Source organism: Microcaecilia unicolor, chromosome 3 (assembly GCF_901765095.1).
Source record: "Microcaecilia unicolor chromosome 3, aMicUni1.1, whole genome shotgun sequence".
Classification (NCBI taxonomy): domain Eukaryota; kingdom Metazoa; phylum Chordata; class Amphibia; order Gymnophiona; family Siphonopidae; genus Microcaecilia; species Microcaecilia unicolor.
Window position 1 is genome coordinate 5,630,364 of NC_044033.1, and position 27,193 is coordinate 5,657,556.

The 27,193-nt window shown below is 47.0% G+C and overlaps 1 protein-coding gene and 1 long non-coding RNA gene across 4 annotated transcripts in view; one reads left to right on the forward strand and one right to left on the reverse strand.

The window, feature by feature from the left end:
* Positions 1-13,369: 13,369 nt before the first annotated feature.
* STUM (stum, mechanosensory transduction mediator homolog) overlaps positions 13,370-27,193 on the forward strand; it is a 112,898-nt gene continuing 99,074 nt past the window's right edge. For all 3 annotated transcript variants that reach the window (XM_030194597.1, XM_030194596.1, XM_030194598.1), the window contains exon 1: positions 13,370-13,586. In XM_030194597.1, the coding sequence (XP_030050457.1) occupies positions 13,415-13,586 (172 nt within the window). In that variant the 5' untranslated portion in view covers positions 13,370-13,414. The remainder of the gene's footprint in view (positions 13,587-27,193) is intronic.
* LOC115464208 lies at positions 15,812-20,028 on the reverse strand. The gene is made up of 3 exons (XR_003941244.1): positions 19,716-20,028; positions 17,359-17,367; positions 15,812-15,821 (listed from the first exon to the last, which is right to left on the reverse strand). It is a non-coding gene; the product is annotated as an uncharacterized LOC115464208 (long non-coding RNA).

Consider the following 27,193-nt stretch of genomic DNA (forward strand, 5'->3'; position numbering starts at 1 on the left):
GGACAGGTAGGGTCTAGTGATGGTTTTTTGAGGAGTGGCGTGACTACAGCATGCTTGAAGGTGTCGGGGACAGTTGCAGTGGAGAGAGAGAGGTTGAGGATATGACAGATGGAGGGGGTGATAGTAGGAGAGATGGTGTTAAGTAAGTTGGTGGGGATGGGATCAGAGGAACAAGTGGTGCATTTTGAGGAGGAAAGAAGGCGGGCGGTTTCCTCCTCGGAGTTATCAGGAAAGGAGGAGAAGGAGGTCTGGGTTGGTTGGTTGAGGGAGAGGGTTGAAGGGTGAAGAGGAGGAGGTGGATTTGTAGTGAACTCAAGGTTGATCTTTTGCACCTTGTCACGGAAGTAGTCAGCCAGTGATTGAGGAGAGAGTGACGGGGGGGTGGGAGCGGAGGGCACTTTGAGGAGGGAGTTAAGGGTGACGAAGAGACGACGAGGGTTAGAGCTGAGAGAATTAGTCAATTGGGTGTAATAGTCCTGTTTGGCAAGGAATAGTGAGGACTGGAAGGAGGATAGCATGAATTTGTAGTGAAGGAAATCTGAATGGGTGCGAGATTTCCTCCAGAGGCATTCAGCAGATCGGGCGCAGGAGCGAAGGTAACGGATGCAAGGGGTCAGCCAGGGCTGGGGATTAGTACGCCTTGTGGGACGGGAGGTGGATGGTGCAAGGGTGTCCAGAGCAGAGGAGAGAGTGGCATTGTAAGCGGAGACAGCCTCGTCAACAGACTCGGAGGACATGATGGAGGGGAGGAGATTAGAAATACTAGATGATAAGGTGGGAGGGTCAATAATCTGGAGATTCCTGGAAGTAGTGGTTAATGTTGGGCAGGGCTGAGAGGGAGGGTGAAGAAGTGTGAAGGTGATCAGGTGATGATCAGAGACAGGAAGAGCTGAGGTGTGGAAATTGGAGGGTGAGCCGGAAGAGGAGAGGACGAGGTCAAGGCAATGGCCATCACGGTGAGTAGGGGTGGTGGAACATAGCTGGAGGTTGAAGGAGGATGTTAGAGTGAGGAACTGAGAAGCGTGAGAGTTGAACAGGTCATCAACGTGTATGTTGAAGTCTCCGAGAATGAGGGATGGAGATGAGGGTTCAAGAAAAACAGAAAGCCAGGCATCGAAGTCGGTGAGGAAGGAAGGGAGGGATTTATCAGGGGGGCGGTAAATGACTGCCACTCTGAGTGGCAACGGGTAGAATAGACGGATGGAGTGGACTTCAAAGGATGAGAAGCAGTGAGACTGTGGTAGGAGGAGGGGTTGGAAGCTACAGGAGGGCGAGAGTAGTAACCCGACGCCTCCTCCACGGCCAACTAGGCGGTGAGTATGGGAGAAGAGATAGCCTCCATGGCATAGAGCCGCAACTGAGGCAGAGTCGTCAGGGGAGAGCCAGGTTTCAGTTAGGGCAAGCAGGTGAAGGGAATGAGAGATGAAGAGATCGTGGGTGAAGGGAAGTTTGTTGCAGACCGAGTGGGCATTCCACAGTGCACATGAGAAGGGGAGGGAAGAGGGGGGGAGGAGGGGAATAGATATGAGATTGGAGACATCCCGGAAACGTTTGCATGGATAGGACGAGGACAGGTGTGGGGGACCTGGATTGGGATTGATGTCTCCTGCGGATAGCAGGAGGAGGAGCAAGAGAGTGCGGAGGAGGGTGGGGGAGGTAGGGCGACGAAGGCGACGAAGACGGGATGCGCTTAGGAGGAATGGGGATGGGTTAATGGCAGGAAGGAAGTGTTGAAGGTTGAGAGCTACGAAGGAGGAGGGGGACAGGAGAGATGGTGAGGTGGTGAGGGACGGGGGTGAGTAGGGTATTGCAGTAGTGAGCAAGATGGGAGAGGACATGGGTGGGCAGTGAGTTCCAGTGGTAGACAGCGGTAGGGGGAGGGGAAAAAGATTAGGAAGGGACAGGGCAAGGAAGAGAATGTGTAAAGGGGCCATAAGTAGTAACTGAGGTGTTATGGGTATATATGTAGTGACTGAGGTGTTAAGTGATAGATAGAACGGCAGAGCTGGATTAGAGGCTTAAAACTGGAATGGTAGGCAGCAGGCAGGTAGGCACTGCCCAGTAAGAACAAGTCACACCCACTATGTTTGAAAAATGTGGGAGGAAAGGAGATGAAGAGCCTGAACACAGAGACAGAGCAATTATCTGCAGGCAGATTAGGTTGCTTGGGAGGGTATATAAGAACTATCACCCTAGAGGTGGGTGGATAGAGGGGTGGGTGGGAGGGATCTAAGTCTAAAATGTACAGACAGAGCTGCAGCACAGCCAGTTAATCTGTAAAAAAGGTGGATTTCTCAAGAAAAACTGGTATAGAAGGCTGCCCCTCTAACAGAGAATCAGGTCACACCCACTAAGTTTGAATTTGTGGGGGAGATTCAGAGACAGAGCTGCAGCACAGCCAGTTAATCTGTAAAAAAGGTGGATTTCTCAAGAAAAACTGGTATAGAAGGCTGCCCCTCTAACAGAGAATCAGGTCTAGGGTTACCATACGTCCGGATTTCCCCGGACATGTCCTCTTTTTGAGGGCATGTCCGGGGCGTCCGGCGGATTTTGCCCCCGCCCACGTTTGTCCGGATTTCTGGACAAACGTGGGCGCGGGTGCGGGCAGGCGCATGCGTGTGGTGGGCGTGTGGGCGGGCGATCGGCGCGTGGTCTCCCGTCCCCTCCCCTCCCCTTCCTTACCATGTTCCCTGGTGGTCTAGTGACGTCTTCGGGGCAGGAAAGAGCCCCCTCTTTCCTGCCCGGAGCGCTGCCTCCCCTGTCTATCATCCTTCTCGGTCTGGCTGGGGATTCAACATGGCCGCCGAGAGTTGAACTCTCGCGAGGCCGCTTCAACTCTCGGTGGCCATTTTGAATCCCCAGCCATACCGAGGAGGATGCAGCAGGCAAGGGCAGGCAGCGCTCCGGGCAGGAAAGAGGGGGCTCTTTCCTGCCCCGAAGAGAAGACGCTACTAGACCACCAGGGCTAGACAGTAAGTGAGGGGGGGGGTATGTGATGGGGGGGAGGGGACTATGTGACGGGGGGGGGGGGGAATAGGGGCGGAACCCGGACCTGAAGGGGGCGTGGCAGGGGCGGGGCGGGGGCGGGGTAGGGGGCGTGACATGTGTCCTCTTTTTCAGAGGACACAAAATGGTAACCCTAATCAGGTCACACCCACTAAGTTTGAATTTGTGGGGGAGATTCAGAGACAGAGCTGCAGCACAGCCAGTTAATCTGTAAAAAAGGTGGATTTCTCAAGAAAAACTGGTATAGAAGGCTGCCCCTCTAACAGAGAATCAGGTCACACCCACTAAGTTTGAATTTGTGGGGGAGATTCAGAGACAGAGCTGCAGCACAGCCAGTTAATCTGTAAAAAAGGTGGATTTCTCAAGAAAAACTGGTATAGAAGGCTGCCCCTCTAACAGAGAATCAGGTCACACCCACTAAGTTTGAATTTGTGGGGGAGATTCAGAGACAGAGCTGCAGCACAGCCAGTTAATCTGTAAAAAAGGTGGATTTCTCAAGAAAAACTACATGGAATCTTGCTATTCATGGGGATTCTGGAATGTTGCTACTCTTTGGGGTTCTACATGGAATCTTGTTACTCTTTGGGGTTCTGGAATGTTGCTATTAATTGGGTTTCTGCCAGGTACTTGTGGCCTGGCTTGGCCACTGTTTGGAAAACAGGATACTGGGCTAGATGGACCATTGGTCTGACCCAGTATGGCTACTCTTATGTTCAAGACTAGATAAATTAAATCAATAAATAAATTTACCTCAACTGCTATACTTCCTGTGGGTAGAAGTAAATGTCCTAGGCATCCGCCTGCTTCTCCCTAATCGAGCAACACATCATTCTGAGTCAAGCACCCCTCTCTCATGCCCTGAGGCTCAGAAGCAAACGCGGGCGCTAGAGGCATTAGCAATGAACTAGCGCCCGCACTGGTAAGCGCAGAATGCTCAGATGCTCTAACGTAGTCAAACACGTTAATGAGGTCATTTCCTATTCCTTCCCAATGCTCAGTGAACAATAGACAAAACAAAGCCAACTTACTGCTGAAAAAATAACACCAGCTTGGAGCAGGCTTTAGGGTGTTTGAAGAGAGGATTTCTCACGATTCTCTGAAATCTGCTGGGTTTTATACAGTTTGGATGCAGAAGGAAGCCTGTGCAACCTCTAAGTGCCAGTAGAGAGAAACAAATGTGCATAAGTCCGAGCAAACCCAAAAGTTTAAATATAAGCGTTCCAAGTAAAAAAGAAATTGAGAAGTCTATTTATAGACACCAAAGTATGCTTCACGTTCGGGTTTGCCTGGCGCACGTGCACAGGAGCTGCGCTTACCGCGCTAACTCTTCTGCGCATGCACGTCTCCCTTCCTTGCTTTTGCTTTAACAGTGCGCATATAATTTGAATACCATTTCCTTTAAGCATTGGTGAGCTAATCTTCTATACTGTTTCGGAGGTATTTTTTCAGCGCTGTTGGCTTACCGCCGGAGTTCTGGGCATTGGGGCACCAGTACTCAAATTCCCAATGCATTGCTGGTAGCGGGTTTAACTTCCTTCCTCCTGAAACCACATATCCCAGGGTTTAACTTCTCAGCTTTTTTTAATAAAGGCTTCCGCTGAGCTGGTCGTCCACCAATATTCAGTGCATGTGGGCTGGTAGTGGAGGAGTAGCCTAGTGGTTACTCCAGCAACTTTTATGCTGGGGAACTGGGTTTGATTCCCACTGCAGCTCCTTGTGACTCTGGGTAAGTCACTTATATACTATGTAAACCACTTTGAATGGAGTTGCAAAAACCACAGAAAGGCATATATCAAGTCCCAGTTCCCTTTCCCTATTTGAGAATCTACATGGAATGTTGCTACTATTTGAGATTCTGTTGCTATTATTTGAGATTCTGTTGCTATTATTTGAGATTCTACATGGAATGTTGTTACTATTTGAGATTCTGTTGCTACTATTTGAGATTCTAGATGGAATGTTGCTAGTGGAGGAGTAGCCTAGTGGTTAGTGCAGCAGACTTTGATCCTGGGGAAGGAGAAATGAGACCTTACCTGCTAATTTGCTTTCCTTTAGTCCCTCCGGACTGGTCCAGGATTGGCCTGATGGGTTGTGCACACCTTCCACCAGATGGAGACTGAGAAAAAAAACTCTGACTCTAGAGAGCCAATAAGAGCCCTGGCAATGTGACCCTAGCCTCAGTATTTGAATAACAAAGCAGAAAGGAAAAGAAAGATCTACATTCTGTGCCCCCGAGGAATTCAAGCAGCCAGAAAGCACAAGAGAAACGTGCTTAAACTACGGCTTAGCCCTGAAAACAGGGCTCACCAGCAACTCTCTTCAGAGCTGAGGTATGGCCAATTATGTACAGATTTATGTATTTCTTTAACTGTTTAACTTACATAACAGCTCTGAAGACGACAGTTGCATATCTGTACACAGTAATGTTGAACATAGACCGAAAGATATAACACGGGAGGGGCCTAGGCCAGTCCGGAGGGACTAAAGGAAAGCAAATTAGCAGGTAAGGTCTAATTTCTCCTTCCTTCTTCGGTCTGTGTCCCAGAAATGGCAAACAATGACCAGGATCAAGTACTTTTTAACACATTCATTGCTGGTTTAATCGTGATGAGTGTGACTGTTGGGGAGACTGGATGGCCCATTCAGGTATTTATCTATCGTCATCTACTATATTACTATGTTACAGTAACCTTAACTTCCTGAACTGGCTTTTGATGGAATAGATAAGATCAAATTTCTCAAAATTAATTTTCAGTAAATAAGTTTTTGTACAGACCTCTCACGTACTCCGAGCAGTTTATTAGTGTTTCCAGCCCAGCAGACGTTGGAATGAAATTACAGCATAAGTAGTCAAGAATCGTCTGTCTGAGGCAAAGCAAATTCTGCATAATGGAAAAATAGTCATAAGATCCATTAGTGTGAAAATGGGTCAGATTAGGCAGGGGGTTCCAGAGGTATACATATATACACAGGGATTGGAAATAATTTCACGAGTCATGTTTCACATGCTTTCCCCATCCCCATGCTGCCACACCCAGATATGTACTCCATTTTCTTTATTGTGAATTCTACTGTGAAACCTAACTTTGTACTTGGTTGCTATGTATACTGCCAGCTACTGGTGGAAAAGTGCAACAATGTCTTGCCATTCAATAGTGGAACTCTATGGTTAACCTGTGAAATTCCTTTGTTGACAGTGGCATCTAATGGTTTGATATATATTATGAGACTTGGTTTAATTTCATTATTTTTTTTTTTCAAACAAACTGAATGGCACACCTGGGTCTTGAGGTTAATTAATCCCTCCCCCTAGAAAAGGATCCATATCAGATTTTCCAGTGGTAAGCCGTGAAAACCTGAAACCCTGTCAACTCCCTGTGCATCCCTAGGAGAAACAAGACAGTAGGTCTACTCTGGAAAACCTTTTGTGTTGGGATGCCTGGAGCTCGGAATACATCACTCAACAGTAGAGGGGCTGCTGCTGGCTAAATGCCCCGTTTCAGAGTACAAATGTTTATCATCTGAAATTCTCCGCTTTTAAATGCATTTGTTTCCAGCTGTTGCTAAGAGATTTGCTCAGTCAGAAAAGATAAAAAGACAAGAGAGCCAGTTTAGTCTAGGAATATCTATGGAGTCTTAGCCACTGGCTGTTAAATCTAGTGAGAAGACTGCTCTTTCCAGCTACAGCTGTCAGGATGCTCAAGCAGTTTATGGTATCGGATTCCAGAACTTTCTTCAAAGGCACAAGGGGGTGCCACCTCCCCTCCAAATGTTGGCAGGTGCTAACGCTGAATTGGTCCATTTCCACCCACTGCCAATGTGACTTCCTTACTATTTATTCCCACAACGTAAGCAGGGTAAACTACACCTCTGAGCTCAGCAATACATGTAGTTCTTGTCTCCAGATGTTTACACTCGGGATGGAATAATGATCAGAAAACTAGAGCAGAACAGCAAGTCTGTCTCTGACAGGGATTATCTGTCCCCTTTTCTTCGGTTATCCTATGATATCTCCCTGTCTGTCATCATGTGCAAAGCTCTCAAATGTTGGGGGATGAAGGTTACCCCAGAGGCGGCTTCAGTATTCCCACTTGTCTCACAGCACACAGGCTCCCCTGCTAGTGAAATAGCGATTGCTAGGCACAGTAAGGTAAAAGGCAGAGAAAGACTGAACACTGTTATGGTTTTAAAAATAAAATTTCCCTTTAACAGGATCTCTAGTATGTACAAGTATATAGAAAATAATTATAAAAAAACAAAATGCAAATAGTACATAAGTATTGCCATACTGGGACAGACCAGAGGTCCATCGAGCCCAGCATCCTGTTTCCAACAGTGGCCAATCCAGGTCACAAGTACCCAATAGCAGCAACATTTTATGTAGAACCCCAAAGAATAGCAACATTCCATGTAGAACCCCAAAGAATAGCAAGATTCTAGAATTCTAAAGAATAACAAGATTCCATGCAGAATTTCAAAGTGGAACCCCAAAGAGTAGAAAGATTCCATTCAGAATCCCAAGCACATAAGTACATAAGTGTTGCCACACTGGGACAGACCAAAGGTCCATCAAGCCCAGCATCCTGTTTCCAACAGTGGCCAATCCAGGTCACAAGTACCCAGTAGTAGTAACATTCCATATAGAACCCCTAAGAAAAGCAAGATTCTAGAATTCTAAAGAATAGCAAGATTCCATGCAGAATTTCAAAGTGTAGCAACATTCCACGTGGAACCCCAAAGAGTAGAACGATTCCATTCAGAATCCCAAGCACATAAGTACATAAGTGTTGCCACACTGGGACAGACCAGAGGTCCATCAAGCCCAGCATCCTGTTTCCAACAGTGGCCAATCCAGTCACAAGTACTCAATAGTAGTAACATTCCATATAGAACCCCAAAGAGTAGCAAGGTTCTAGAATTCTAAAGAATAACAAGATTCCATGCAGAATTTCAAAGTGTAGCAACATTCCATGTAGAACTCCCAAAAGTAGCAAGATTCCATTCAGAATCCCAAGCACATAAGTGTTGCCACACTGGAACAGACCAAAGGTCCATCAAGCCCAGCATCCTGTTTCCAACAGTGGCCAATCCAGGTCACAAGTACCCAGTAGTAGCAACATTCCATATAGAACCCCAAAGAGTAGCAAGATTCTAGAATTCTAAAGAATAACAAGATTCCATGCAGAATTTCAAAGTGTAGCAACATTCCATGTGGAACCCCAAAGAGTAGAAAGATTCCATTCAGAATCTCAAGCACATAAGTACATAAGTGTTGCCACACTGGGACAGACCAGAGGTCCATCAAGCCCAGCATCCTGTTTCCAACAGTGGCCAATCCAGGTCACAAATACCCAATAGTAGCAACATTCCATGTAGAACCCCAAAGAATAGCAAGATTCTAGAATTCTAAAGAATAGCAAGATTCCATGCAGAATTTCAAAGCGTAGCAACATTCCATGTAGAACCCCAAAGAGTAGAAAGATTCCATTCAGAATCCCAAGCACATAAGTACATAAGTGTTGCCACACTGGGACAGACCAGAGGTCCATCAAGCCCAGGTCCATCAAGCCCAGCCAACAGTGGCCAATCCAGGTCACAATCCAGTACATAAGCGTTGCCACACTGGGACAGACCAGAGGTCCATCAAGCCCAGGTCCATCAAGCCCAGCCAACAGTGGCCAATCCAGGTCACAAATACCCCAGGCAAGATCCCAAAAATGTACGAGACATTTTATACTGCTTATCCCAGGAACTAAGAAGAAGTGGGGACTAGGAGATTGAGTGTTTAGGGTAAAAGCAGGAGAGCAAGCCAGGATGAAGAAACATAGGAAGGGTTCTAAAAGTAGGAAGGACCATGGAAGAGATATGACGAAGGAAAGTGACCGGCCTTTAAGGGGAGAAGAGAGGGGGGAGAGGTAGAATGGAAAGCCAGGTAGAGGGTAAGAGGCAGAAGAAACAGCCTGGCGCAAAGAAGGAGCTGATGCTAGAGAGGGCGTAAAAGGAAGAGGACTAGAGGGTGGGTGGAAGGGAAGAATTGGAAGAGAGGGAAATGGGAAGATGACAGAAAAATACAATGATCAGACACAAGTAATGACTGGAATATCTCACCTTTGGTAATGTACTATCTTACAGCTTTGGATTTTGGTCGGTACTTGGTATGGATAGGCCACAGGGTCTTTATCTGATATGATTTCCTGTTTCTCACTTTTGATGCAGAATGGTAACATAGTAACATAACATAGTAGATGACGGCAGAAAAAGACCTGCACGGTCCATCCAGTCTGCCCAACAAGATAACTCATATTTGCTGCTTTTTGTGTATACCCTACTTTGATTTGTACCTGTGCTCTTCAGGGCACAGACCGTATAAGTCTGCCCAGCACTATCCTCACCTCCCAACCACCAGCCCCTCCTCCCAACCACCGGCTCTGGCACAGACCGTATAAGTCTGCCCAGCACTATCCCCACCTCCCAACCACCGGCTCTGGCACAGACCGTATAAGTCTGCCCAGCACTATCCCCGCCTCCCAACCACCAGCCCTGCCTCCCAACCACCGGCTCTGGCACAGACCGTACAAGTCTGTCCAGCACTATCCTCGCCTCCCAACCATCAGCCCCTCCTCCCAACCACCGGCTCTGGCACAGACCGTACAAGTCTGCCCAGCACTATCCCCGCCTCCCAACCACCAGCCCCGCCTCCCAACCACCGGCTCTGGCACAGACCGTATAAGTCTGCCCAGCACTATCCTAACCTCCCAACCACCAGCCCTGCCTCCCAACCACCGGCTCTGGCACAGACCGTACAAGTCTGTCCAGCACTATCCCCGCCTCCCAACCACCAGTCCCGCTTCCCACCACCGGCTCTGGCACAGACCGTATAAGTCTGCCCAGCACTATCCCCGCTTCCCAACCACCAGCCCCTCCTCCCAACCACCGGCTCTGGCACAGACCGTATAAGTCTGCCCAGCACTATCCTCACCTCCCAACCACCAGCCCTGCCTCCCAACCACCGGCTCTGGCACAGACCGTATAAGTCTGTCCAGCACTATCCCCGCCTCCCAACCACCAGCCCCGCCTCCTGATCTTGACTAAGCTCCTGAGGATCCATTCCTTCGGCACAGGATTCCTTTATGCTTATCCCACGCATGTTTGAATTCCGTTACCGTTTTCATTTCCACCACCTCCCGCGGGAGGGCATTCCAAGCGTCCACTACTCTCTCCGTGAAAAAATACTTCCTGACATTTTTCTTGAGTCTGCCCCCCTTCAATCTCATTTCATGTCCTCCCGGCTCTAATTTGGCTATGACCACTAAGGAGTCAGGTCTTTATGTCATGTTGGGATGTTGTGGAAAAACCTATCTTTGGCAAGAGTGGAACTGAGGTCAGTGTTTTGCACTTCTGTACATGGACTCTACAAAACCACAGCGAGAATCAATTTTGCTGATTTCTGCTAAAGCAGACTGAATAGATGTAAGAGAAAAGCTTTTGCTCTGGAAACCAAAGAGAAATGTAATAAAAATTTGGCTGCAAGCTTTTATTTTTTTAAAGTAGGACACAATGCATAAAATTAAAACTGTGGAAGCCTCAGTCTCTGCCTCTCCATGTTTCAAAGGGGACTTCATCTCAGGAACATCTTTCCTGCCAAAGCAAATCACCTTAAATAAACGGTGACCACTGGTCTCTGGCAATCAAACTCCTCTGTTACAAGAGTAACCAAGATCTAACCCTGGAAAGGTCGCACAGTGAAATCTACCAGTGCTGTAGCCAAAACTGTTTTTGAGGGGGTGGGGAGGAAGAGTTTTGGTTTCAGCCAAAAATGCACAACCGTTTTTGGTCAAAACCCAAATCTGGATTCTGGGTCACTTTGTGCTGAAACTGAAATGTGGTTGGTCTCTAGTGTCAAAGTCTGCTTCCAGTTTAGGTTTTACTGAGACACACAGTGCCTGCCTCTAGGGGAGTTAGTGTAGCCGTCCATCAGTGAGATTAGGGGTGGTTGTAGAACAAAACAAAAGGGGTCATGTTTTGGGTGGTTTAGATAGGAATTTCCCCTGCTGATCTGTTTTATTTGAATCTAGTTAGTCCACAAGTTCCTTGCCAAAGAAACTACTGATTGAGGTTAGCACATACACCGAGCACAGAAAGTCAGGGTTTTCCTTTTTTTAGTTTTTTTTGAGTCAGAGCAGTAGGTGTCCTGGACTTCCTGAGCCCGTGAGCTGACCTCTCCAACCGAGAATCCGTGGATGTAGAGAAGACCAAGGTACCCAACGCAAGGGAGCTGCGATGCTAGCGAAGATTTTGACATACCGGTAACTTTGTTTTGTGTGCACACAAACTGAAAACTATATATATCAGATCTGAGTACACTAATTAGTGCTGTGTACATGTGTGGGATGTTTTGGGTTACTGCAGATGTGGAGTTGGGGTCTTGATAGATGTGATCCTTGATAACTGTGATTCTTGGTGACTGTAATTGTAGTTTTAAAATTGTTATTGCCTTTATTTCCTTTGTGACTTATTTAAAAGCATTTAACATCTTGCACTAATTTTATTTAATACCATCAACCTGTAAAAATTGGTACCAACATTTAAGAAACATAACCAACAAGTGTTTCTATTTACTTTACCCTCTATCCCTTTTATCCTTTAATAAAACCTTTAATATTTTTTTCTTGCTAAATCCCTTGGTTGTGTGGAGTTTATTTGGGAACCCTATTTAAAACTGTGACACTCATATATTTATTTCTTCCATTATTCAAATTTACCTGCTCCACGACTAGGGGGTTTACACCTCCCATCTGCCTTTGAAACTTGGAGGGGCTTCCTTCTGATTACAAAAGGAGACAAAACTGGTAGTTACATCGGAAAACCTTGTATGCTGCCCCAGAGCTGGCAAAAAAAATTGTCATGGTAACTGCATCAAAAGCCCCTGTTTTACCTCTTTGCATTGCCATGGAATACTCAATGATGTCATTTGCATTAATTTTAATGCAATGTGCAGCCATGTATTCTGCACGGGGGGGAAAAGACTCATGCTGGGTGCATACAACCCGCTTTAGCCTCAGAGGTCTTTTCTCCTCCCCAACATGTGCCCAAATGCATCAGTGAGCCCTGGCATAAGCAAGAGGACTGCCAGAAGGACTGAATCAATGAGGCAAACAGAGCCCTGGCAGATGAGAAGAGCCATGATGAGGCCAACAACAGTGGTGGCTAAAACAGCGACTGAAAAGAGCTGCAGGCAGCAAAACTACTGGCCCTCATCAGGGTGGCAGAAGACAGCAGCGAGAGAATTCCCGCCCGTAACCTCTGCTCACAGGACAAATCCCTCCTTTCAGTACCTTTCTCCACCACTGCCAACTCCAGGCTCCGCTCATTCTGCCTTGCTTCACCCTACGCTTGGAACAATCTTCCTCAACCCCTACGCCAAGCCCCCTCCCTACCCATCTTCAAATCTCTGCTTAAAACTCACCTCTTCAATGCTGCCTTCGGCACCTAACCTTTCGAGAAACTTAGTATGCCCTATCAGATCGACTCTACACTTGTCTTTAGATTGTACACCTATCTTTGATTGTAAGCTCCTTGAGCAGGGACTGTCCTTCCATGTTAAAATTGTACAGTGCTGCGTAACCCTAGTAGCACTTTAGAAATGTTAAGTAGTAGTAGAGCCACAGGGGTGACAGAGGAAGAAGCGGACCAGGTGGTCACCTAGGGGCCTTTTTTACTGAGGATTAGCTTGACTTATTTGCAGTAGGACCCCCTAGGAATAAAATGGACCCTGCTGCAGATAACTTAAGCTAATCTTGAATGAAAGACCCCCCCCCCCAGGTAGCAGTTTGTACAGGAGCAGTAAAAAGCAGCTGCACTACAGTCCAACATAGGCTTGGAGTTTCTTTCTCCTTTTTATTTATTAGGGTTTATTTACCGCCTTTTGAAGGAATTCACTCACTATAGTTAAGTTGGCCGGGGGGGGGGGGGGGGGGCTGCCAAAGGGAGCAGCAGATGCTCAAGTGGGTTGGCTCTATTTTTGGAGGGAAAGAAGGGGAAAAGCACTGGACAACACCTGTCCTCTGGAGGCTAAACCCACTTTCAGAGCTAACGCTTAAGAACCGGGTCACCTGGGTCGGGTTCTTCTTAATGGTCCCGTTTTGTAGCGCGAGGAAGGAGGCGGCGTCTCTCTCTTTCTTGCACCTGTAGCAACCGACACAGGCACAGGTGCAAGGGGGGGGGGGGGGGAGGGGAGGAGCTCAGAACTAAAAGAGAGAGAGAGAGCGGAGCGCGCGCACAAGCTCAGCGGCACCCGCCACCCCAGACCCCTCCCCCTCAGCCGCACGCGCGCCCCTCCCCTCCTAGACTAGAGTGAGTCCTCGAGCTGTCGGTCGTGTGTGTCTGTCGCTCCTCCTCGTGCCCCGCCATGGAGGCGAAGGACGGAGAGGGGGCCGAGCGGGCCGCCGCCCCCTCCTCCAGCAGCGGGGTGGTGGTGCAGGTGCGCGAGAAGAAGGGGCCGCTGCGCGCCGCCATCCCCTACATGCCCTTCCCGGTGGCCGTGCTCTGCCTCTTCCTCAACACCTTCGTGCCCGGGCTGGGTAAGTAACTGGGGGGGGGGAGCGAACGTTGAAAAGAGCGACCCCCACCCGCTTGAACAGCAGGAGTCGGGTCCTGTCCGCTGTACAGAGGAGAGGGGAAGAGAGCAGCATCCCCCAGATTGAGCAAAGAGACCCCAAGCCAGTTGAACAGCTGGGTCCAGTGGAGGGCAAGAGGGAGGGGGGGGTCTGGTCCGCACAGGGGGGGGGTCTGGTCTTTGGGAAGCGAACGTTGAAAAGAGCGACCCCCAGATTGAGCAAAGCGACCCCAACCCAGTTGAACACAGGGTCCAGTGGAAGGGGGCGGGGCTGTCCGCTATATAGAGGGGGCTGTCCGGTCCGCACAGGGAGCAGCAGCGCTGGCTCCAAACCTTGAGCAAGTTTTCTCTCTAAGGAGCTGCCTTAGGCTCGGGGAGGGGGATCCAGGATCGCAGCTCCCCCGGTTGCTTCTACTGTACCTTCACTGCCACAGGATCCACGTTATTGAGCAGGGACGGTTCTGATCCCCCCCCCCCCCCCCCAATGGTTTAGAAAAGTTGCCTCCAGTGTAACATTTCTTCCACCTTAGTCACGCTTTTTCCTTAAGCTTTATGTTTCCAGCTCTGGTACCCAGACGCTGTTCCTCTGTTACCTGCTGAAGCAGTGGGGGCTGCTAATGAGCATGTAATAAAGACCCCTAGAGGTATTCAGTGCCACCTCGGGGGTAGCTGGAGGCATAGGAGCCAACTTTTCAAAATGATTGGGAGTGCTAAGCCCAATGGAAATAACCCCTCCCTGGACACATACAAGAAATTTTCTCAATATTGGGGGTGCTCAACCACCCAGAGTCGGCTCCTATGGCTGGAGGAGCCATGGGCAGGCAATCAAGGGAGCAGATGCGGGAGGGCTCATCAGTTCAACCTTGGCTTCTTTGGTCATTTGCTGATGGTTATTTTTCTGGCTTTTGTAATATCCCATTTTGCAGTCACCTCATAAGCAGTAATACCAGTTCTTGATAAAATAGTGCAGTTATTGTACCAATCCAACTTAAAAAAAAGAAAGTTTAACAAGCACAAAAACCAAGACAATACTTTGTTTTAACGATTAACACTTTGGGGACTAAGGTTCATCTTCCAGGGCTTAGAACAAAACTAGAATCGCATTAGAAAAATCCAGACGTTTTCATGGATCCTTTTTTCCACTTGCAAAGTGATAATTTTAACAGTAAATGTCAGCCGTTATCAGTACGGATCCTACAGATCTACCTGCAGGTTACACCTCTCTCTACCTTAGTTTAACTTCAGGGTCTTAGGTTTCTGAATTGTGTTAAAATTCCCTTTATGTAGTGGTCTGGTCCCGAAAAACCTTCTTCCATGGAGGTGTCACTTCTGTCTACTTTATGGTATGTGATCTTGAGTCTGTGGGTTGATTACCTTTAACCTCTGATCTCTTATCAATACAGTAAGTATCCTATTTCACACTTTCTGCGCTGAATAATATATGTGTTCACGTTTTAAGTACTACTTTGTAATCACATTTGAATATTTTTACTGCTGTAATTGTCTATTGCTTATATTTGATTTATTCTTATGTACAGCACCTTGAGTGAATTCCTTCATAAAGGTGGTAAATAAATCCTAATAAATGAATATGTTATAGTAAGGCAGGAGCTTGAGTAGGGACTCCTGTTGCTAAATGTTCTCATAGGGGTGATATGTGCTGTCACAGTCTGCACTATATTGCAGGGACTGATTCCTTTCTCTTTTTTTTTTTATGTCTGTTGAGATCGTGTTTTTTGCTAGTCTTTGCATCAGATTGCCGGAAGGTGGAGCAGGGAATAACTTTCAGTGACATGGTCTCCCGGAGTCAGTGACTATTTCTTTTGTTACAGTTCTCAGTTCTTCTGTTCTGGATTGCATGTGATTACAAAGTGGGGAAGGGGATAATACTTGCTGTATGATAGTTCTCAGTTCTTCTGTTCTGGATTGAATGTGCTGTCCTTGGACCCCTTCTTTTCTCTATCTACACCTCTTCCCTGGGCTCCCTGATCTCATCTCATGGCTTCCAGTATTATCTATATGCTGACGACACCCAGCTTTATCTCTCCACACCTGACATCACTGCGGAAACCCAGGCCAAAGTATCGGCTTGCTTATCTGACATTGCTGCCTGGATGTCCAACCGCCACCTGAAACTGAACATGGCCAAGACCGAGCTCATTGTCTTTCCACCAAAATCCACTTCTCCTCTTCCTCCACTCTCTATCTCAGTCGATAACACCCTCATCCTCCCCGTCTCATCTGCCCGCAACTTCGGAGTCATCTTCGACTCCTCCCTCTCGTTCTCTGCGCATATCCAGCAGATAGCCAAGACCTGTCACTTCTTCCTCTATAACATTAGCAAAATCCGCCCTTTCCTCTCTGAACACACCACCCGAACTCTCATCCACTCTCTCATTACCTCTCGCCTTGACTACTGCAACCTACTCCTCACTGGCCTCCCACTTTGCCATCTATCCCCCACTTCAGTCCGTTCAGAACTCTGCTGCACGTCTTATCTTCCGCCTGGACCGATATACTCACATCACCCCTCTCCTCAAGTTACTTCACTGGCTTCCAATCAAGTACCGCATACAGTTCAAGCTTCTCCTACTAACCTACAAATGCACTCGATCTGCAGCCCCTCTTTACCCTCATCTCCCCTTACGTCCCTACCCATAACCTCCGATCTCAAGACAGATCCCTCCGTTCAGTACCCTTCTCCACCACCGCCAACTCCAGGCTCCGCCCTTTCTGCCTCGCCTCACCCCATGCTTGGAATAAACTCCCTGAGCCCATTCGCCAGACCCCCTCCCTGCCCATCTTCAAATCCTTGCTCAAAGACCACCTCTTCAATGTCGCCTTTGGCACCTAACCACCATACCTCTATTCAGGAAATCTAGACTGCACCAACTTGACATTTTGTCCTTTAGATTGTAAGCTCCTTTGAGCAGGGACTGTCCTTTATTTATTTGTACAGCGCTGCGTAACCCTAGTAGTGCTCTAGCAATGTTAAGTAGTAGTAGTAATTACAAGGTGGGGAAGGGGATAATACTGGCTGTATGACAGTTCTCAGTTCTTCTGTTCTGGATTGTGTGTGACCACAAGGGGAGGGGCAGATACGTGTTCTGTGATTTTCTTGTCTTTGTACTGCAGTAGCTTTGCCTTGGATGTGTCAACAAGCAATGTTCTTGGTGCTGATGTTGGCATTGAGGACTCGGCACTTTGAGGTGTTGGCCTTGTCTCTTGCGTCACAGCATGGTTAACATATGTATGCCAGAGTCTCTCTGAGCCTTTCCACAAGCAGCCTGTGAACCTCTCTCAACTTAACCTTTTAACAGTACCAAGTCCCCATTTCAGAGCCTGGGGTACTGGGCGGTAAAGATGAAAAATTGTGGCAGAATGCAGCCCTACCTGGGTTAGATAGCAGAAGACGGGGTGGGGGAGAAATCGGAGCTTCTGCGAGATAGGACCAACTAGGCTGGATGGACCAAGGCAATTGTGGTGCCTGCTCTGTGGCCCTTGCATGGAAACTATGCAGCCTGTTTTGTATTTTCTAGCAGAATAGTCACACTGGAAGTGAAAGAAATGACGCTACTGAGTACCTGCTGTCTGCAGATTGTCAGTAGGAACCTGTTCAACTCGGTGACAGAACAAGTCCTGACGCCTACCAATACCCCAGGAAGTTGTACCATGTTCACCTGCTCTTTTTCCATTATTCACCTGGTTTCTGGAATAGAAGCCAGAGATATTTTTACCCTTTTTTTCTTTCTTTCTTTTAATTCAAACAAGGCTTCCTGGAATTACTGTCCCTGCTCCATCTCAATAATGCTTTTTTTTTTAGAGGGGCTGGAAGGATAGTGGGAGGGAACTGGGTCATTAAAAGGCAAGCAAAATAAGTAGTTTTGAGTGGGAAATAATTACCCCTGTTAGGAATCAAAACCCTGTTTTTCCTCACTTTCTCACCATCATAAAGAGAACTTTTTTAAACCTGTGATGATCATTTCCAAGCGGAAAGAATAGAAAAATTTGCTGGCACTGTCTGTGGAGTGAATGAAAGATGTGAGCTTGACCTTTTTTTTTTTTTTTTTTAAATGTCCACCATTGGGAAGAACTAACTGTGGGCTCTGTTCAGTGCTTCCCCCCCCCCCCCCCTCTCCCGTGGAAACTGACTCTTTCCTTTTAAGGGCATCCACTCTCTTCTTCTCATGAGTACGAAACTGGATGTACTGCAAACTGGTGAAATTCAGTGCAGTCTCAGGAGCCTGAGATGGTTGGTATTAGTAAGAGAGCCCTTACGCCAAGCCCCCTCCCTACCCATCTTCAAATCCTTGCTCAAAGCCCACCTCTTCAACGTTGCTTTCGGCACCTAACCTTTATACCTTTCAGGAAATCTAGACTGCCCAAATTTGACTGACTGTACATTTGTCCTTTAGATTGTAAGCTCCTTTGAGCAGGGACTGTCCTTCTATGTTAAATTGTACAGCGCTGCGTAACCCTAGTAGCGATTTAGAAATGTCAAGTAGTAGTACTAGAAGAGTCTCGGGAGCCCGAGACGACTGGCACAGCTGGAAGATCCAGTGTGCAGGCTCAGATGAGAGACTGGTGTGTGTTCTGTATCAACCAACTTTAAAGAGCTGAAATACAAGATTTGGAAGGAGGCAAGGAATCGTTTATTTGGATTTAGCTCACACTTTTCTGTGTAGTGAGTTACGTTCAGGTACACTAGATATTCCCTTGTCCCTGGAGGGATTACAGTCTGTTTGTACTAGAGAGCTGCACGGGAACGGGGTTTGCGGGAATCCCGCGGAACCCGCGGGATTCCCGCAGGGACGGAAGCAGTTCTGCGGGGTTCCCGCGGGGACGGAAGCAGTCCCTGTGGGGTTCCCGTGGAAGTGTAAGCTACATCTGCACCAGCCTCTCATCTACCGAGTACCAAGTTCTTTGAGTGCTGTCTTCTCCTCCTCCTCCTCTTCCTCCTTGCTTTAACAGCACAAATGTGGGAAGTCTTCCATTAAGGAGGTGGTAGAGACACAAATGATGATGGAATTCAAAAAGACGTGGAATGAACACAGAGGATCTCTAATTAGAAAATGGAAGTTATAAAAAACCGAACCTTAAATGGCTGCATGTGTGTGCATGTGTGAAGTAATACTTAAATGGCGACTCTGGCTGTGATTAACTAGGGCCAATACCGGGCAGACTTGTATGGTCTGTGTCTAATATATGGAAGTTTGGTTTAGGATGGGCTGGAAAGGGCTTAGACAGCAACTTCAGTGGCTGGAACATAAGGATAGTCCTGGACAGATTTTTACGATCTGTGTCCCACAAATGAGAAGACGCATAGACTGGAGTGGGCTTCAACGACAACTACAGCAGTTGGAACATAAGGATAGGGCCAGATAGACTTCTATGGTCTATGTTCCAGAAACACAAAAGAAAGACCATAATCAAGTATATAATATCACACTCGTTAATTTAATCATGAATTGATAATGAGTGTGACTATTGGGCAGACAGGATGGACCATTCAGGTCTTTATTTGCTGTTACTTACTATGCTACAATTAATCCTCTTTGCTCCCGGGCTGATGAGCAGACCTCAGCTCTGACACAGGCATGAGCATCAGATGTCACCTGACCTAGTGGTGCGTGCATGTGGTGACCTCTCAGAGACAAATCTTACATGTGCACACCAGAGTGTTCCAAGTTTCAGCTTCCATTCCTTCCTTGCCTACAGGGCTGTGGCTCAAATCCAGAGAGAGACTGAGGGAGCTGACTGGAATTTTCTTTTATGTACCATTAAATTCTTACAGTGATGGGTGGGGATGGGTTAAATTCTTGCGGGGACGGGTTGGGATGGGTTATATTTTTGCGGGGATGGATGGGGATGGGTAAGATTCCAGCAGGGACGGGCGGGGATGGGTAAGATTTCTGTCCCCGTGCAACTCTCTAGTTTGTACCTGAAGGTTAAGTGACTTCCCCTAGATCACAAGGTGCAGCAGCAGGATTTAAAGGGAGCCTCCCTAATTGACAGCCAGTGCTCTAACCTGCTGGGCTACTGCTCTCATGATTGTGGACATCCTGAAAACCAGGCCTTGTTGAGAGTTTTGGACTCAAGTTTTTAGCCCTGGAGGAAAGGCAAGTGATGATCGTCATCAGTATCTCCTTCCTGCTGTTTTTTCAAGAACTCATTATTCTGTCGAGAACCTACCATTTCAAGGTTCACGTGAATAACATTTATTACGACGAATGATACCTCTGAGATTTTTGCCCCTGACGCAGCCCTTCTTGGGCGAAACACGGACTGTGTCGGGCAATAAGTCTGGTATTTGACACCATCAATAAATTTTTGAACATTCTTCCGTTTTGTATCTGCTGTTTTGTTGTCTACGTTGGAGTTTGCTGATCGTTTGCCCTGTTGTTTTTTTTAAGGGCTTGTGTTGAACATTCCTGAACTAGAAGAATACAGTGCTCAGAGGTCCCCATTAGAGAATGACACGGGGACAGGGACAGAGCCCATGAGAACAGGGTGGGGACAGGAACAGATCCCACAGGGATGGGGACAGAGCCCGTGAGGACGGGGACAAACTATGAGGCATATTTTCAAAGCACTTAGCCTTCCAAAGTTCCATAGAAACCTATGGAATTTTGGAAGGCTACGTGCTTTGAAAATATGCCTAAATTTGTCACCATGTCACTTTCTACTTTGAAGCCTGTTAATGAACTGGACTGTTATTTGTTTGATGCAGACAATATTTTTATTTTTTGGAAAATCAAGGAAACATGCTGGCCACAGATAGCAAAATTTGCATGGGGGATCTTGTACATCTTCTAAGAAGACATCTTCTATTGCAGGAAGGACGGTGGAAGACAGGAGAGCTTAGGCTGAATCCTGAGATTGTTGATGACTTCTTATTCATCCACAGATTAAAAAAATCATAACAGTGCTTCATAGGGTATATTTCTCCCCTCTAGGGCATACAGAACGGGTTGCATTTTGTACCCCTGGACATTTAAACAGGATGGATTAGGAATCCATGGGGTAGTAGAAGTCAACTACTGTTGGGGTTGGAAGGGTAGAGGGTGGTGGTGAGGAGGGTTATTAAAGTTGCTCGCTGTTATTGTTTTCTGTTTGTAACTTATACACAATAGTTGCACAGCATATTGTTCCTTTTTGATACTTTAATAAAAAGATTGTGTTCGAGGTTTCTGCAGATGAGAACAGAGCCCACGGGGATAGGATGGGGACAGAACCTGCGGGGACAGGACAAGGATGGAGAGAGAACCCACGGGGGCAGGGACCGGGGACAAATTTTATCCCCGTGTCATTCTTTAGTCCCCATGGATCACTATAGAGTCAGGAGTCAAAATTTGGGCTGATACCACCTACACTGAATTATGTATTGTTCTGCTTGCGAATGGTCAGGCTGGCTGTTCTCCCTGCGCCCAAGGGCGTAGCTACGTGGGGCCATGGGGGCCTGGGCCCTCGTAGATTTGCCCCTGGACCCCCCTGCCGACGACCCTCTCAACCCCCCCCCCCCCCGCTGCCAACAACCCGCTGTCGCCTACCTTTGCTGGCGGGGGAACCCAACCCCCGCCAGCTGACGTCCTCTTCTACCCAGTCCCGCGCAAGGCTTCGTTCTAGTCTGATGTCCTGCACGTTGGATGTGCAGATGTCAGACTCACAGAAACAGAACGAAACACAGGAGCTCGGCTGGCGGGGGTTGGGGTCCCCCACCAGCAAAGGTAGGTGATGGCGGGTTGTTGGCGGGGGGGGGGGGGGGTCGAGAGGGTCGTTGGTGGCTGGGGGGTTTGGCAGTGGCGGGTGGGGGGCTAAAATGTGCCCCCCCACCTCGGGCTCTGGACCCCCCCTCCTGCTGAAGTCTGGCTATGCCCCTTCCTGCACCCAATCAGCAGCCACTGAACTGGCTTCCCTAGTTAAGACACATAGGTGATTCAATGCTGTGATGGTTATTTTTTCTGATCCCCAGCTGGTATTAACCCAGATTTTGACTCCTGAGTCTACAGTGGTCCATGGGGATCTCTGAGCACTGTATTCTTGTAGTTCAGGGATGTTCAACCTCAGGCCTTGCTAGGTCAGGTTTTCAGGATTTCCACAGTCAATGTGTACCAGATCTATTTGCATGGAAATACATTTCATGCATATTCATTGAGGAAATCCTGAAAACCTGACTGGACTACATCCCTTGAGGACTGAGGTTGGACACCCCTGTTCTAATTATTGAGCTGGTGGTTACAGCTAGCAAACTAGAATTCAAAAATGAAGCCAAGCATTAGAAAAAAAAGCATACACAGAGGAAAATTTCTTAAGTATCCAAGTCACATTTAGCTCCGTCCATCTTAGAGCCATTTTCAAACAGAAAGAAGGTCTGTATTTCCTTTTCAAAAATGGCTCAAAGATGGATGTTTTTCACAGAAAATGTCTTAAAAAGAAGAGTCATTTTCCAAAGTGACATGTCCCACTTATAAACGCCAAAAAACCAGGCAGAAGAACTCCACACGGACGTCCCTAAAGAGCAAAGGGGCAGCCCTAGTGGTCAGTGCAGTGGACTTTAAACAATGGCCCCCAGGTACAATTCCCACCATAACTCCTGTATTTTTGTATTCTGAGCCCTCCAGGAACAGAATAAAACCTAACTGTACACTACTACAATCGCCTTCCACCCTGCAGTAGGTAATTTTTGTAGTCTTGGCGGTCTCACAGTTTCTATCACATATGCACTGGGCAGAGTGGGATTTGAACCTGGATCCTCTTGTCCACTGCACTAGGCTGGTTCTGGGAGCTGCTTGCTGCTCTGTTGGGTATGATCATACCTGATGCTGTCACCTTAGCCTGGTGTCCCCTTTCAGTTTCACTTCTTTGGGGGTGGCAGGTGTCGGCCTTAATCTTTCCACTGGTTAGTCAGAGCACCTTTTTGTAACTTGATTGAAACAGGTCCTTCTTTATTTGACTTGGAAGTTTCTTCCTGTTCCATTATCGCTGAAAGACGTCCTGATTTTGGTCCCACCCAAAACATGTCTCAAACACCCCCCCCCTAACTATTTGGATGAACTGCAGTGAAACATGGCCTAATTTTCGCATTTTTGAAAATTGCAATTTAGACATTTTCGGCATATGGATTTTTTTTGGCCATTTTGAGATGACTGTGCTTTGAAAATAAGCACCATAATAAGGTAGTAAGACAGTAGAAAAGAGCAGTTATAGCACCCTGCAAGAATTAACCAGCTGTACAATCTTGACTGACTGGAGGCTGTCACTTTTCTTCCTCCCTTTGTTCTCCATCAGTCTGACTAGATAAGTTATTCCAGTGTCTTGCACCCTATGAGGCATATTTTCAAAGCACTTAGCCTTCCAAAGTTCCACAGAAACCTATGGAACTTTGGAAGGCTTTAAGCGCTTTGAAAATATGCCTCATAGTATTACCTGGAAGCTTTTGTTTTTAGATGAGCAAACCTGTGGTCAGAACATGTAGCCCCCTGTCAGGCTTATTTTCGAAAGAGAAGGATGCCCATCTTTCGACACAAATCAGAAGATGGTCATCCAAATCGGTATAATCGAAAGCCGATTTTGGATGTCCTCAACTGCTTTCAGTTGCAGGGATGGCCAAAGTTCACAAGGGCGTGTCGGAGGCGTGGCGAAGGTGGGACTTGGGCGTGGCTAACACATGGACGTCCTCGACCCATAATGGGAAAAAAAAAGGGCATCCTTGACGAGTACTTGGACGACTTTACCTGGTCCTGTTTTTCTTGCGACCAAGGCACAAAAAGGTGCCCGAACTGAACAGATGACCACCGGAGAGAATTGGGGATGACCTCCCCTTACTTCCTCAGTGGTCACTAACCCCCTCCCACCCTCAAAACAAATCTTTAAAAATATTTTGTGCCAGCCTCAAATGTCATACTCGGGTCCATCACAGTAGTATGCAGGTCCCTGGAGCAGTTTTAGTGGGTGCAGTGCACTTCAGGCAGGCGGACCCAGGCCCATCCCCCCCTCCACCTGTTACACTTGTGGTAGTAAATGTGAGCCTCCAAAATCCACCACAAACCCTCTGTACCCACATCTTGGTGCCTCCCTTCACCCGTAAGGGCTATGGTAGTGGGTTTTGGGGGGGCTCAGCACACAAGGTAAGGGAACTATGTACCTGGGAGCAATTTATGAAGTCCACTGCAGTGCCTCCTAAGGTGCCCGGTTGGTGTCCTGACATGTCAGGGGGACCAGTACACTACGAATGCTGGCTCCTCCCACGACCAAAGGGCTTGCATTTGCTCGTTTCTGAGATGGGCGTCCTTAGTTTCCATTATCGCCGAAAATCAGAAACGACCAAGTCTAGGGACGACCATCGCTAAGGACGACCTACATTTCAAGATTTGGGCATCCCTGACCGTATTATTGAAACGAAAGATGGACGTCCATCTTGTTTCTATAGTACGGGTTTCCCCGCCCCTCCCATCGTGACGTTTTGTGAGGGTGTCCTCAGCTAAACTTGGTCATCCCTTTTGATTATGCCCCTCAGTGTCTCCATGGTCTTACTGGACAGCCCTTGTCACCAGCAGCCCTGGGGATCCAGTTGGTTTCTCAGGAGATGTGGTCTGCTGGTACTTTGCTTGCTGTTCTGTGGTCTTGGTAGTATTGTGACATCGTGCTTCCTTTTGTCTGCTTTTGTTTTGGCCCTATCGCTTTTCCCCCGCTGTCTGTGCGCTATGTGGAGTGAATCTTTTCCAACACCCCAGAAACTCCAAAGTAGGCAAGTGCTGTAAACCAAAAAATCACTTCCCACCAAAATGTTCTATATGATGTGAGGGATCCTCAGACAGGAGCAAACAAGTTCTCAAAACACATGAGCATTGTGAAAAATTGCAGGAAGACTGGGCATCAGAATGGCAGATTTAATGTAGACAAATGCAAAGTGATGCACATTGGGAAGAATAATCCAAATCATAGTTATTTAATGCTAGGGTCCATCTTAGGAATCGGTACTCAAGATAAAAGATCTAGATGTCTTTGTAGACAATATGCTGAAATCTTCTGACCAGTATGTGGCAGTGGCCAAAAAAGCAAACAGGACCCTAGGAATTATTAATGCAAAATAAGATCAAGAATATTATAATGCCTCTGTATGGTGTGACCTCACCTTGAGTATTGTGTTCAGTTCTGGTCGCTGTACCTCAAAAATAATATAGTGGCATTAGAAAAGGTTCAGAGAAGAGTGAACAAAATGATAAAAGGGATGGAACTGCTCTAGAATGAGGAAAGGTTAAAGCGGTTAGGGCTCATTCAGCTTGGAAAAGAGATGGCTAAGGAGGGATATGATTGAGGTTTCTAAAATCCTCAGTGGTACAGAACGAGTAGAGGTGAATCAATTTTTCACTTTTTCAAAAAGTACAAAGACCAGGGGAAATACCTTTAAAACAAATAGGAGGAAATTTTTCACTCAAAGAATAGATAGGTTTTGAACTCACTGCCAGAGATGTGGTAACAGCAGTTAGCGTATCTGGCTTTATAAAAGTCTTTGATAAATTCCTGGAGTCCATAATTATTGAGATAGACATGGGGAAGCCACTGCTTGCCCTGGGGTTGATAGCATGGAATCTTGCTATTCCTTGAGATTCTGTATGGAATTTTGTTACTCTTTAGGATTCCACAATCTTGCTATTCTTTGGGGTTCTACATGGAATGTTGTTACTCTTTGAGATTCTGTATGGAATCTTGTTACTCTTTGGGATTCCGAAATCTTACTATTCTTTGGGGTTCTACATGGAATGTTGTTACTCTTTGAGATTCTGTATGGAATCTTGTTACTCTTTGGGATTCCGGAATCTTGCTATTCTTTGGGGTTCTACATGGAATGTTGCTACTAATTAGGTTTCTGCCAGGTACTTGTGACCTGGCTTGGCCACTGTTAGAAGCAGGATACTGGGCTAGGTGGACCATTGGTCTGACCCAGTATGGCTGTTCTTATGTTCTTTTGCACCAACTATGTTTTATTTCATTTGATATGCTGCCTTTACAAGGTATGGTCAAAGTGGTTTATAATAAAATGAAATAGATAAAATTAGTGGGGGTGGGGGGGGGGGGAGAGAAAGGAAATAAGTCAATCACACACAGAAGTCTGACAGACATCAATAACAGAACAGGACAATACCACTCAACAAGCTTTGTTACATCCACGAGGTCAGTGGGGTAATGTATCAATGGGTAAATTAAATATAGTAACATAGTAGATGACGGCAGAAAAAGACCTGCACGGTCTGCCCAACAAGATAAACTCACGTGTCATTTTTTTGTGTATACCTTACCTTGATTTGTACCTGTCTTTTTCAGGGCACAGACCATATAAATCTGCCCAGCACTATCCCCGCCTCCCAACCACCAGCCCTGCTTCCCACAGCCAGCTAAGCTTCTGGGGATCCCTTCCTTCTGAGGAGGATTCCTTTATGTTTATCCCACGCATGTTTGAATTCGTTTACCGTTTTCCTCTCCACCACCTCCCGCGGGAGGGCATTCCAAGCATCCACCACTCTCTCCGTGAAAAAATACTTCCTGACATTTGTCTTGAGTCTGCCCCCCTTCAAATGCAGAAACAACAACAAAAAAGACTCTTGAGTAGGGCTTTAAACTTAGGGAGGGAAAGCTCTGATCTGGGGGGGGGTTAAGTCATTCTAAAGTTTAGGTGCCAAAAAATAAAAAGCAGAAGATTGTGTGGTTTCATAGTGAGTGGATCTAGGGGAGGGTAAGCCAAGGTGATGTGTGCCAAGAGAATGGATAGGGGTATATGGAATAATCACAGAAGGAAAGGTAAGAGGGGAACCAGAGTGGAGTACTTTGTGGGTGAGAAATAAAATTTGTGGGTGAGACCTAAAAGGGGGAAGGGCGTAAGCAGTGAAGTTGAAGGAAAAGGGATGTTACACAGTCAAACTTCTTAGCATTTAGAAGTAGACGAAGTACTGAGTTCTGGAGGGTTTGCAGACGGTGATGTTGAGTTTGAGAGATACCAGTGTAGACGGTGTTGCAATAATCCAGACGGGAAATAATGAACACATGGGTAAGAGTATGCATAGCAGAAAAGTCAAGGTACTTTGTTATAGGCCAAAGACGTCATAGCCAATAAATGCCTAGATAAACTACTTTGAAAATTTGATGTTCTAAAGTTAAATGGGAGTTAATTATGACTCCTAGAGAGCGGAATGAGGAGACAGGAGTAAGCATCGTGTTAAATAGGGTAAGAGGCAGATTGGAATTCAGTCGCCCAGCAAGCAGTGGTCTTGGCTGGGTTCAGGACCAGCCTGTGAGCCAATTAGACATAGTTTGAGTAGCAGCAGGTCAGGAGAAGAAAAGGAAGTGAGGAAGATAAGGATATCATCCATGTAGAAGAAGAACTGGATGTTGAATTCCTGGAGAACAGTTGCCATGGGGCTAAGAAAGATATTAAAAAGTCAAGGAGGGAGAGGACAGAGCCCTCCTTTCAGTACCCTTCTCCACCACCGCCAACTCTAGGCTCCGCCCTTTCTGCCTCGCCTCACCCCATGCTTGGAACAAACTCCCTGAGCCCATACGCCAGGCCCCCTCCCT